Below are 12,457 nucleotides of genomic sequence, written 5' to 3'. Positions count from 1 at the left end.
TTATTAAGATAATTTGAATAAAAACTGCAACCTCAAATGCTGGTTCTTTGGACCTGAACCTAAAGTATTTTATACTGTAGTCATTTTCATCCTTACAGCCAACATAATTATTCCCAGATATCGGAAAACTCAAAGGTTCCATCTTTAGTAGAAGGATCAAAGAAATAGCTACTTTTATAACTTTCATATAAAAGAGATGGTGTTTGATAAATCAATGTAATAAATCCCATACTACCTGGACTGCTCAAATCAAGTTGAAAAAAATAAAATAATCTGTTAGGTTTACACTGTTGTCTTTGTCCCCAACAGATTTCTCCTCATTTCTTCTTCCCCTGTCACCAAGACAGGAAGCAAAAAAAACTAAAAACTTGCAGGTTCCTTCGTTGGTGCTTTATTTTATATAACAATTTATTTTGGTGTTATTACTCTGTATTGTAAACTGATTTGGAAACCTCTACTGTAATTCTTCCTCCATTTCAGCTTGCGGAGGAACATATAACGGCACTTACGGAGTTATAAGAAGCCCGACACATTCCTCCACTGATTACCACAGTAATATGAATTGCACCTACCACATCACCGTACAGGAGAACAGGGTTATCGAGTTGGGGTATGTCAGCATTTCTTTAACATGACTATTTATGGACATGTAGAGAACACCTACACTGATATTTTAGATCTGGATAAATGTTGATACCGTGTTTCCCCGAAAATAAGTCTGGGTCTTATATTAATTCTGGCTACAAAAAACACACTAGGGCTTATTTTCAGGGGATGTCTTATTTATTTATGGTATGTACAAAAAAGTTTCTCCCCCTGTCAGCTCTGGAGTCAGCATTGTGAAATTCTGTAATCTCAAAAATAAACCTTTGTTTAAAGACCTCATAAAATGATGTAATCCGTTCTGTAAAAAGATAATATCATGTGCAGTGTGTCTCTTTGTGTAACATTATTGTGGAAAATACCTTATTTACAGTGCCGCTTGCCGCTCACGTGACCCGCTGGAGCTCTTCTTTCCTACTTCAAATAGTGCAGAGGGAGGGGCCAAGATCCCCAATGACGTCAGCCCCACTCTGAGTACTGCAGTGGGTAGGGGATGAATAAAGTTTTATTGAAAAAAAAAACAGCTGACATCAGCCGGGAGGAGAGGAGAAGAGCTCCAGCGGGTCACGTGAGTGCCCAGCAGTGCTGTAAATAAGGTATTTTCCACAATAAAGTTACAAAAGGGAGACACACTGCACATTTATATAATCTTTTTACAGAACGGATTACATGTTTTTACAAGGACTTTAACTAGGGCTTATTTTTGGAGTAGGGCTTACATTGCAGCCATCCCAGAAACTCACGCTAGGTCTTATATTCGGGGTAGGGCTTATTTTCAGAGAAACAGGGTAGGTTTGAGTCATATGTACCCCGGGGGCTTTGCTAGCGCAATCTCTACTGTTTTCAGCCATTTGCCATGGTCATTACAAGGGGAAGGGCCTCCACAAGCCTCTGGCATTGGACTGTTAAGATGTAGGAGGCAGGACTTAGCAGTGGGAGTGGGAGGAGCATAGCACTGACTTGCATAGAAGTCAGTGCCCTGTAACCATTCTGTAACTGGGATCCAGCGCCCTCCACAACTGCACAGAAATTGATTTGAATACTAAATCATTATTCACACATTACTATTATTACCATTTGGAGGATCTGGCTGGGTCATTTTTAGCACTAAAAGTTCGGAGACCTGTAGGTAAAAGGGGACTTGTCAGGTTTTTCAGATTCTTCTTAGCCATCTACATCAAGGCCAGTACATAAATTTCCAAAAATGAAGTAACTCTCCCTACTTCAGTTCAGGGTAGTACTAACTAAGCTTAAACCACTCCCACACCCCTTTTATATACTATCCTAACTCCTCTGTAATAGGAAGATGCCTATACTTGCCTATTCTCTGGGTGATTTGGTCTAGTCTTGTGAAAGGCTCCCAGCGGCCAGCTTCAGGGGAGAAGAGGGACAGCCTGTAAGGAAAACCAGGGTGGTGACATCAACCATAGATCTACCTCCTCTCCCCTGTAGCTGATGCTGGCTAACACAAGGGAGATCACCTGACCGGACTGAAGCACCTTGAGAATAGGTACCGTTAAGTATAAGCATCTTCCTTCTACAGGGTAGTTAATATCAGAGTTAGGCTGGGTTCACACTACGATTTTCCCGTCCGTCAGCCGCATACGATTTCAGTATTGAAAACGTACGGGCCCGTACGGGAAAACGCATACATAGACAATGCATTGCAAATCGTATGCACTCAGATGCATCCGGGTGCGTGCGATTTGCTGGCAAAACGTTTTTTAACAGTACGCAAAACCGTGTTCAACCACGGTTTTGCGGCCGTTTTTGAAACCGTATGGCAAACGCATACGTTTTTTTTAACATTAAAGTCAATGGAAAACGCACATATGTGCGGTTCCATACGTTTACGTCCGTTTCAGCCGCATACGTTTTTTCATATAAATCGTATGCGGCTGACGGACGGGAAAATCGTAGTGTGAACCCAGCCTTAGAAGGGGGAACAGCTTCAAGCTTAGGTAGTTCTATCGTTGAATTCCACTTTAAAGTGGTTGTAAACATCAGACATGAAATATGAACAAAGCATTTCCCTCTATAGTGTGTACTTGTCTCAATTAAAAGCACTGAGTGTAATTTCTGTCAGCTGCCTCATTGTTCTGCTATCAACCTGAATCACTTCTGATAAGTTTTCAGAGAAATAAAGGTGACAGGGGAGGGACCTCCATCTGATTGACAGCCCCAGCTCTGTTCCTGTGTGCTGTGTGAAGGGGAGGGAGGGTCCCTTCCTTCCAATCAGCTCTCACAACTCTCTTCACTGAGCTCTGCAGAGTGTAATTTCAGCTCCCCGCCTCCTTTTTTTGTCAGCTCAGACAAGCTGTATGTATACTAGACTTTAAATGGGTGTGGAGAAGACTGCAGAAAAACAAGTAAAACTTATGTAGGAGGATTTGTTTCATCTCTGTGTATCAAGAAATTATTGTTGTAATTTGGTTCATGCGCATTTTACTTGTGTATCATGTGTGGCCGGCCAGTCATTATATTGGGTATATAAGAGGTTTACATCCACTGTAAACCACTTTTATTAGTTTATTATGTCACACAAATTGGTTTATTTTTATCTGTTTACAGGTTTAATAGTTTTGACTTAGAGGCTTCCTCAAGCTGCCGATATGATTATGTTGCTGTCTATGATGGTTCGGACATCTACGCTCCTCTGCTAGGCAGATTCTGTGGGAAAACCCTGCCTCCAATAATAAAGAGCCAAAACAATAATTTGTTCCTGGTGTTCCATACCGATTTTGTCGGAACTGCTGGAGGATGGAGAGCCTCATTTAGACAGACACTTGGTAAGAAATTATATGTACAAGACTCAGTAGAATGGTAATGCAGAAAAGCAGTGGATTGGATCTGAGTGACTTACTGGTAATCGTTGGCATCGGGGGCCTTGATTGTCTCTGGTGTTTGAAGGACCACACACACACTTCAACTTCACAATCAACTGAAATCTGGGCGTACGTCAACCTTGTGATGATTACTTGTTTGGAATGCCCCATGAATGGAAAGTGGTTAAAATTAACTAGAGCTTTCCGGATATATAGTCTGCTTAAAGCGGATGTGCCAGTATAAAAAAATATTAAAAGCCAGCAGCTACAAATACTGCAGCTGCTGACTTTTAATATTAGGACACTTACCTGTCCTGGAGTCCAGCGCCGTCCGCAGCAGAGGAAGAGCGATCGCTCGCCACTCTGCTGCTCCCCCCGCCATCCTCAATAAGGGAACCAGGAAGTGAAGCGCTCCGGCTTCACTACCCGGTTCCCTACGGCGCATGCGCGAGTCACGCTGCGCCCGCCGATTGGCTCACACGCTGTGTGCTGGGAGCCGAGTGTTCCCAGCACACAACGGGCGACAGACGGGAAGTCCGAAAAACCCGTCTTTTGCCCGTAGCGTGTGGCCGGAAGTGGGTGCAAATACCTGAAAGGTGTCAAATGTGACACCGGAGGGGGGGCGGGTGCTGATCAGCATGAGTTCCACTTTAGGGTGGAGCTCCGCTTTAAGTAGTACTATTTATTGTTTAAGTTAAGTAGATCATGCAGAGGAAAGAAACAGGTTTTCTTTATCCCGAGTAGCACATACTGACCTTTCCTTTGCTCTCCCACTGCTCCTTTCAGCTGTCGAGATTGAAGAAAATACATGGTAGGTTCAGCTTTACTGGGAACTCACATGTGTCGCATATAGGGCAACCCATTCATTTAAATTGGCCGTCGTATGTGCCGTTTCACATCAAAGAAGCAAGAGCCACATTGTGGCCCTGGACCAGGTGTGATTTTTTTTGTTGGCAGAATTACTCTGATTCTTCCCGCAATTCCAAACCGCTTAGTGTGAGCAGGATCATAGAAAAGGTTGTTCCTCATAGATTTCTGAGTGCCTATAGCCTTATGAGATGTGCCATAGAAGTCCATAAAGGTTTACTGCTATCATGTGGCTAGCTGCATCAGGATACTTTTAATCAGGGGGGCTAGGCAGGTAGCATATGTGTACTATATGAAAGTACATATATGCCTTAAATTACAATGGGGTTTGTGTAGCAATCAGGGCCGCCATCAGGGGGGTACAGGCAGTACACCTGTAAGGGGCCCGGAGCTCCCCTGGGGCCCGGATGGCAACCCCCTTAAAAAAATAAAAATAAAAAAAAAATTACAACCCCCCTTTTTTTTATAAAAAAAAAAGTTTTATATATATATATATATATATATATATATATATATATATATATATATATATATATATATATATATATAAATGTTATTATTATTATTATTATTATTAATAATAAAGGACCCTGAGGTCCCCAGGGCCCCCGGATGGCAACCCCCCTTTTTTTTATAAAAAAAATATTTTTTTTGTATTTTATTTCTTTTTTATATATATATATATATATATATATATATATATATATTTTTTTTTTATATGGGGCCCAGGGCCCCATGTGGCAAACACCCCTTTTTTTTATATATAAATGTTTATTTATTTTTTTTGTTCATATATATTTTTTTATTTTATTTTTTTAATTAAAGGGCCCAGAGGTCCCCAGGGTCCTGGATGGCATCCCCCCCCCCATTTTTTTTAAATAAATGTTTATTTTTTTTATTTATTTTTTTATTAAAGGGCCCAGAGGTTTCTTTTTTTGTAATTTATTTTTATAAAAAAAAAAAAAATTATTAAAGGGCCCAGAGGTCCCCAGGGCCCCGGATGGCTACACCCCTTTTTTTTATATATATTTTTCTTGTTAAGGGCCCCCCCCACTTCTCAATTCGCGGCAGCCCCCCCCGCTTCTCAATTTCAGGCGGCAGCACCCCCCCACGGTTCTCTGTTCCAGGGGGCCCTTGCCTGAAGCTGTGTAAGGGGCCCCATAATTCCTGATGGCGGCCCTGGTAGCAATCATGGATGAATATATATATATATATATATATATATATATATATATATATATATATATATATATTTTATTATATTATATACGGTTATACGGTTATACAAGCTGTACATTCACTACTTTACATTGTAGCAAAGTGTAATTTCTTTAGTGTTGTCACATGAAAAGATATAATAAAATATAAAAAAATTGTGAGGGGTGTACTCACTTTTGTGAGATACTGTGTGTGTGTATGTATGTATGTGTGTGTGTGTGTGTATATATATATATATATATATATATATATATATATATGCAGGGCTCAAAATTTCAGGCCCTGAGCTACTAGCCAGGCCTCAAGAGTTACTCGCCACCAGTTGCCCCACCTAATTCATACACTGCTCCACGCCTAATTGCGCCCCTAAACACACCCTCGTAGATTATCTCATGGAATGACACTGTTAAATGTTTTATGCAGATTCAAGTTACACAATTAAATATTACCAAAATCAACTTTAACAAAATGGGACAGGGCACTGGGGGCAGACCAGAGGGACAGGGCACTGGGGGCAAACCAGAGGGACAGGGCACTGGGGGCAAACCAGAGGGACAGGGCACTGGGGGCAGACCAGAGGGACAGGGCACTAGAACTGGGTCTCTTCCCCATTCTCTTGCTGTCTCCTCTGCAACTCCCATCCATCCTCTCTCTCTCTCCCATTCATCTCATCATCAGGAGCCTGTGTGGGCGGCTCCACGCTTGCATTTCCCCACTTCCCCCTTTTATTCAGGCTGGCAGTGAGGAGAGGAGCTGCAGCACAGCGGGAGGGAGTACAATCCAGCGCTGAGATCCACACAACTGCACAGCCGTTGACACCATAGCACAGCGCACACTGACACCGCGCAGCACACATTGAGACCAGTCTGCTCACAGTGCTCAGGCTGAACTGGACACCTACATAGAGCACAAGGAGAAGAAAACTGCACAAACTGGAAGGCTGCCGCTCTCATGTCAGGGCAACTTTCAGTGAGCGCTGCACTGCCTACCTGGGACACCCGGAGTGGTAATTTTCGCAATCCTCCACCTGACTCATTACTTCCTGCTCTCTGCTCTCCAGCTACATTGGTCGGGGGGGGAGGGGGGCAGGCTCAGAGAGGTCATATTGTTAGGTCCCATGGCTTAATGAGAATTGTAAGGAGAGCACCTGTGTACTGCTCTGCCTGTGCGCGGCTCACCAGACTACTTTTCCCGAGCATGCACCTTTCCTCTTCGGCCGCCAATCGCATCGGGCTCTAAGTGTAGGCACAGATTGAAGGGAGATTGGTCATGCAGCCCTGTCATCACTCGCCCCCAGCTTAAATCCACTCGCCAAATGCTAGCAGGCGAGTGGAAATTTTGAGGGCTGATATATGTATATATATATATATATATATATATATATATATATATATATATATATATATATATATGTATGTGTGTATATATATATATATATATATATATGTATTTAAGTGAAAATATTAATTAGAGGAATGCTCTACTTTAAAAAACATAAAAAAGTGTGTGTGTGTGTGTGTGTGTGTATATTATATATATATATATATGTATATATCATATATATATATATATATATATATATATATATATATATATATATATATACATATATATATATATATAATATACACACACACACACACACACACACACTTTTTTATGTTTTTTAAAGTAGAGCATTCCTCTAATTAATATTTTCACTTAAATACATTCTTCCACCCTGTCTAATTCATTCATATGCCTTTTCTGTTCTTTGTTCTGCGATATCCAAGCTATCAACCGCATTTTCTCCCTCCTCACAGTGTTATTAGACACATAGGGCCGGATTCAGAAAGAAATACGATGGCGCATCTCTGAGTTCCGATGGTCGTATCTATGCGCCTGATTCAGACAGGTTACGCATAGATCTCCCTAAGATCCGACAGGTGTAAGTGACTCACATCGTCGGATCTTAGGCTGCAATTCTAGGCCGGCCACTAGGTGGCGATTCCATTGCGATCGGCGTAGAATATGCAAATGAGTTGTTACGCTGATTCACGAACGTACGCTTGCCCGTCGCAGTAAATTTACGGCGTTTCCGTAAGAGATACGCAGCGTAAAGATAAAGCTGCCCCCTAGGTGGCGTAGCCAATGTTAAGTATGGCCGTCGTTCTCGCGTCAAAATTTGAAAATTTAACGTCGTTTGCGTAAGTTGTCCGTGAATGGCGCTGGACACCATTTACGTTAACATCGAAACCAATGACATCCTTGCAACGTCATTTAGCGCAATGCACGTCGGGAAATTTTAGGGACGGAGCATGCGCAGTACGATCGGCGCGGGAACGCGCCTAATTTAAATGATCCACGCCCCCTACCCGGATCATTTGAATTAGGCGGGCTTGCGCCGGAGGATTTACGCTACGCCGCCGCAACTTTTACAGGCAAGTGCTTTGTGCATCAAGCACTTGCCTGAAAAACTTGCGGCGTATCTGTGCGGCGGCGTAACGTACCCGATTTACGTTACGCCGCCGCACAGATACGCCAGCTGTACCTGAATCTGGCCCATAGGATCACATGTAGCCACAAAGTAGGTTAATTGCAATGACCTCAGGTTACCTACTGCTAATGATGGGCTAGACAGAGACATTTTTCATTTCAGGCTGCAGATATAAATCACATGACAAGTAAAATATAGATCTTCACAAGATATGATGATGCGTTTAGTAATTTGTTATCACTGTTACCAGGGATATACCACATTGTCATCAGTTGTTACTATCACTAGATTTCAGAATACATGGGCAGATGGGCCTGGCTGAACAACCCAGGTTTGGCTAGAGATGATCAAAAGAGCAAACAGGCATGACCTACTTTGTGATGGCCAATATTGGTCATTGTGAAAATTTGGTGCCGTAAAGAAAGGGTGGTTCATAAAGGCAACAATATACAGTACTGTATATATAGTTACACTCTTAAAAGTATTGCAAGCACAGATGAAGCTGATTGGTAGCTGTAGTGGGTATTTTCTGCAGGTGTTGCATATTGGGTTGCACTTCTGCCTTGCTGCACTAGGGTCCCCGGTTCAAATCCTGACCATAACCCTATCTGCATTGTTTTTGCATGTTCTTCCTGAGTGCTTTGAGTCTCCAGGGAGAAAAATAGTATAATAGTGTGCATTTTTTTTTTTAAATGCAGGCTGTCAAGGCTCTAAGCCTACTTTCACACTGAGGCGCCGCGCCGTTGGCAGTAAAAGCCGATATTTTAGGCGGCGCTTTACCGTAGTTTTTTGCACCACTTTTCGGGTGCTTTTAACCCCGCTAGCGGCCGAATAAAGGGTTAAAAGCGCCCGCAAATCGCTGCTGCTGAGGCACTTTGGCGGCGCTGCCCATTGATTTTAATAGGCTAGGAGGACTTTTTTTTACCATCCTGCCAGCGAACCGCTCCTGTGTGAAAGCCCTCGGGAACTACCGTATTTATCGGGGTATTGCGCGCTCCGGCGTATAGTGCGCACCCCTAAAGTGGACCCAACATTCCGGTAAAAAAAACATTTTATTACATTTTACTACTTACAGTTTTGGTGTCTTGCGCGGCGTCCATCAGCGGCCTTGTCGCGTCCGTCTGCGGCTTTGGGTGTCCTCTTCGTCGGGTCCGGCGTCCGTCTGCGGCTTCGAGTGTCCTCTTCGTTGGGTCCGGCGTCCGTCTGTGGCTTCGGGTGTCCTCTTCGTAAGGTCCGGCGTCCTTAGGCTGCGGTGTCCTCCCCGCTGCCACTCGATCCCCGCTTTCCCGCGCCGAGTTTGAACACTGCGCCGGCATATACCGAGCGCAGTGCACTCGTGTATAGTCGGGCAGGCTCGGCTACTCTCGCGCTCACGTCCTGGACGTCCAGGACGTGAGCGCGAGAGGGGCCGAGCCTGCTCGACTATACACGAGTGTACTGCGCTCGGTATATGCCGGCGCAGTGTTCAAACTCGGCGCGGGAAAGCGGGTATCGCCGTATATCGCGCACCCACGATTTTGCCCTGATTTTCAGGGCAAAAAAGTGTGTGGTATACGCCGATAAATACGGTACATTCCACAGAGAATGAAATGGGCATCTGACAATTTGGAAAATGCGAAATAGAGTAATGGAGGCTGCAGCATAGAAACGAAAGTAGACATGGGTATATACCACATAATATGGATGAAAATATTGTTATATTGTTTCAAAGTTTACATAGTTCATGCAGGTTATGAGCATCGAAATTCAGCAGTGTCTTTATACCAGGGGTCTCCAAAATTTTCAAACGAAGGGCCAGTTTATTGTCTTTCAGACTTTAGAAGGGCCAAACTGTGGCCAGCGGGGGAAGAAAATGTCCTGGGCTTGGCATCAGTGAGAATAAATATGGCCTCAGGGTTGGTGGTCAGTAGGAGTAATACCCCTATTAGTAGGAGGACTAGTATCCCATCATTGGTATCAGTGGAAGAAATAGTGCCTCCTTGTTGGTGTCAGTGGAAGGAATAGTACCTCATTTCAGTGAGAGGGATCGTGTCCGAGGGCCAGATGAAGGCTAGCAAAGGGCCACATCTGGCCCTCGGGCCACCGTTTGGAGACCCCTGCTTTATACAATAAAGAGACGGCCTTTTGTTAATAAAATCTGATCATAATATTGGACTATACTAATAACACAAAATTCAGGCTGTGCCGTAAGTTGCAATACTTCTACCACAACACTATACATGTGATATGCCAAAGCACAGCAAAAGACACCAAAAGAGCTTTTAACCAGAGCCCAGGTGAACACGAAGGAGAACTGAGAACGATGTTTTGGGGGGAGTCTGATCCTCTTTCCCAAGAAAGAAGACGTGGGCCTCTAGAGAGGTGAGTATGTGGGTGGGCGCAACGTGGTGCGGTGGCAGTGAAGTCACAGAGTCCGGTTACAATAAACAGAACTTGTATTAGGAAGAAACAATAGAAGCAGCCCACTGGGATGGCACCCAACTGGGAACACTCACAGCATGACTGGCCAAGGTAGAATTGAGCAGTTCTTGAGCGAGCCGACAACATCAGTCCTAGATGGATAAAATGCAGACTGGCCAGCCTGCAGCCAAGCGGGAGTATTCCAAGAAGATAAGCATATCCCTAGCCTATATCTATTTATAAGGGACCCCTCCTTACCACTAGCCACTTTCTCTGACAGCTGGGAGATCTGTCTCTAAGCAGTCCACTCACATAAATGAGCACCAAATCTGTGAGCCATGATCTTAAATAGGCTCTGCCTGACCCAAAATGGCAACTAGTGTCACATGGGATGGCAGCATCCAATCAGATAGCTTCCCCAGTCACCCAGAAAAACATGTTCCTCTTGACTTCCTCTCCCCCTGCAATGTCCCTACTGTTGGGCACCACCTGCAGTGGAGAAAGTAGATTGCACCCGTCTACAAGTATAAAAGTTCTCCTGCAGAAGAATTTTCGCTCAAAGATTTTAACGTCAGTGGGGGTCACAGACAGCAATAAAAACTTGACAGAAATGTATAGATTCTGAAATCTTTTCAAAACAAACAAAAAAAAGAATAGATTTTGTCTGGAGTTGGACTTTAGCAGATTGGTGCAGAATACTTCTTAAAGGTTAATGCCCCCCTAAAGTGCAGCAAATGGGTTAAATGACACTATTTACTAGTAAAACATTTTCCTTGAATATCAGATGTCATGCAGACTCATCATGTGACAGTTATCACATTACATATAAAATGTTTGCGGTGTTCCGGTACTTGTCCATGCCTCCTGGCACACGCTTTGGATGGCTGTGTGCCATTACTGATGCCGGGGGTATGACTGTTAGTCACCAGAATTGCTTCAGTCACTGGGAGTAACCAGTGTCACAAGGATGCCTCACACTGAAACAAGAAGTTCCCATGTGCCCAAATAATAATCATTCTAAACATCATAATGCAGAACTCTGTGAAGACAGAATTGCCTAAAAGGAAGTTTAATAAGTCTGGCATGATTAATATCATAAAGGAATGACTGCGTTTGAGATACGCAAATGGATCAATGTTTGCAGGATATTAAAGGGGGACATGTGATCTTAGAATTATAAGATGGCATTGCTGACTGGTTTGCATTGGGGGGTCCAGGTATAGTATATTATCTAGATCAGGGGGGGGCACATGTGGCCTGCAGAGCCCTCTGTTGTGTCCCGCAACCTCCTGCTCTGGGATGGAATAAAATTCTGTTATTAAAGGTCAGTTTATTACTAAAATCACAGAGCCAGATTCACAACGGAGTTACGACGGCGTATCTCCGGATACGCCGTCGTAACTCTGAGTTGCGGGGTCGTATCTATGCGCCTGATTCATAGAGGATTTCCCTAAGATCCGACCGGCGTAAGTTTCTTACACCGTCGTATCTTAGGCTGCATATTTACGCTGGCCGCTAGGTGGCGCTTCCGTATATTTCCGCAAGGAATATGCAAATTAGGTAGTTACGCCGATTCAGAAACGTACGTCCGCCCGGAGCAATTTTTTACGTCGTTTACATTAGGCTTTTTCCGGCGTAAAGTTACCCATGCTATATGAGGCGTAGCTCATGTTAAGTATGGACGTCATTCCCGCGCAAGTTTTGAAAATTTTACGTCATTTGTGTAAGTCGTTCGCGAATAGGGCTTTGCGTAAGTTACGTTCACGTCTAAACCAATGAGGCTTTGCGGCGTAATTTCGAGCATGCGCACTGGCCGTTCGTAAAATACGTGGGGTCAAAGTGAATTTGAATAAAACACGCCCACATCAAACACAATTGAATTAGGCGGGCTTACGCCGGACGACATACATTACGCCGCCGTAACACGGGGCGCAAGTCCTTTCTGAATACGAAACTTGCGCCCTAATTTACGGCGGCGTAACGGATCGCAGATACGTTACGCCAGCAGATAGATACACAAATCTATCTGAATCCGGCCCATGGTGTATATATGGGTATTTTTCCTGCA

At 43.8% G+C, this 12,457-nt stretch overlaps 1 protein-coding gene across 1 annotated transcript in view; it reads left to right on the top strand.

Moving 5' to 3' along the window:
- Positions 1–12,457, top strand: part of CUBN (cubilin) — a 365,663-nt gene that overhangs the window by 294,091 nt on the left and 59,115 nt on the right. Inside the window, exons 58-59 of the mRNA XM_040352464.1 lie at positions 481–610; positions 3,175–3,392. Coding sequence (XP_040208398.1) covers positions 481–610; positions 3,175–3,392 — 348 coding nt within the window. The remainder of the gene's footprint in view (positions 1–480; positions 611–3,174; positions 3,393–12,457) is intronic.

The sequence above is a fragment of the Rana temporaria genome, chromosome 5, assembly GCF_905171775.1.
Source record: "Rana temporaria chromosome 5, aRanTem1.1, whole genome shotgun sequence".
In the NCBI taxonomy this organism is placed as follows: domain Eukaryota; kingdom Metazoa; phylum Chordata; class Amphibia; order Anura; family Ranidae; genus Rana; species Rana temporaria.
Note: the sequence above shows the minus strand (reverse complement) of the source record. Positions and strands in the feature narration are given on the sequence as shown.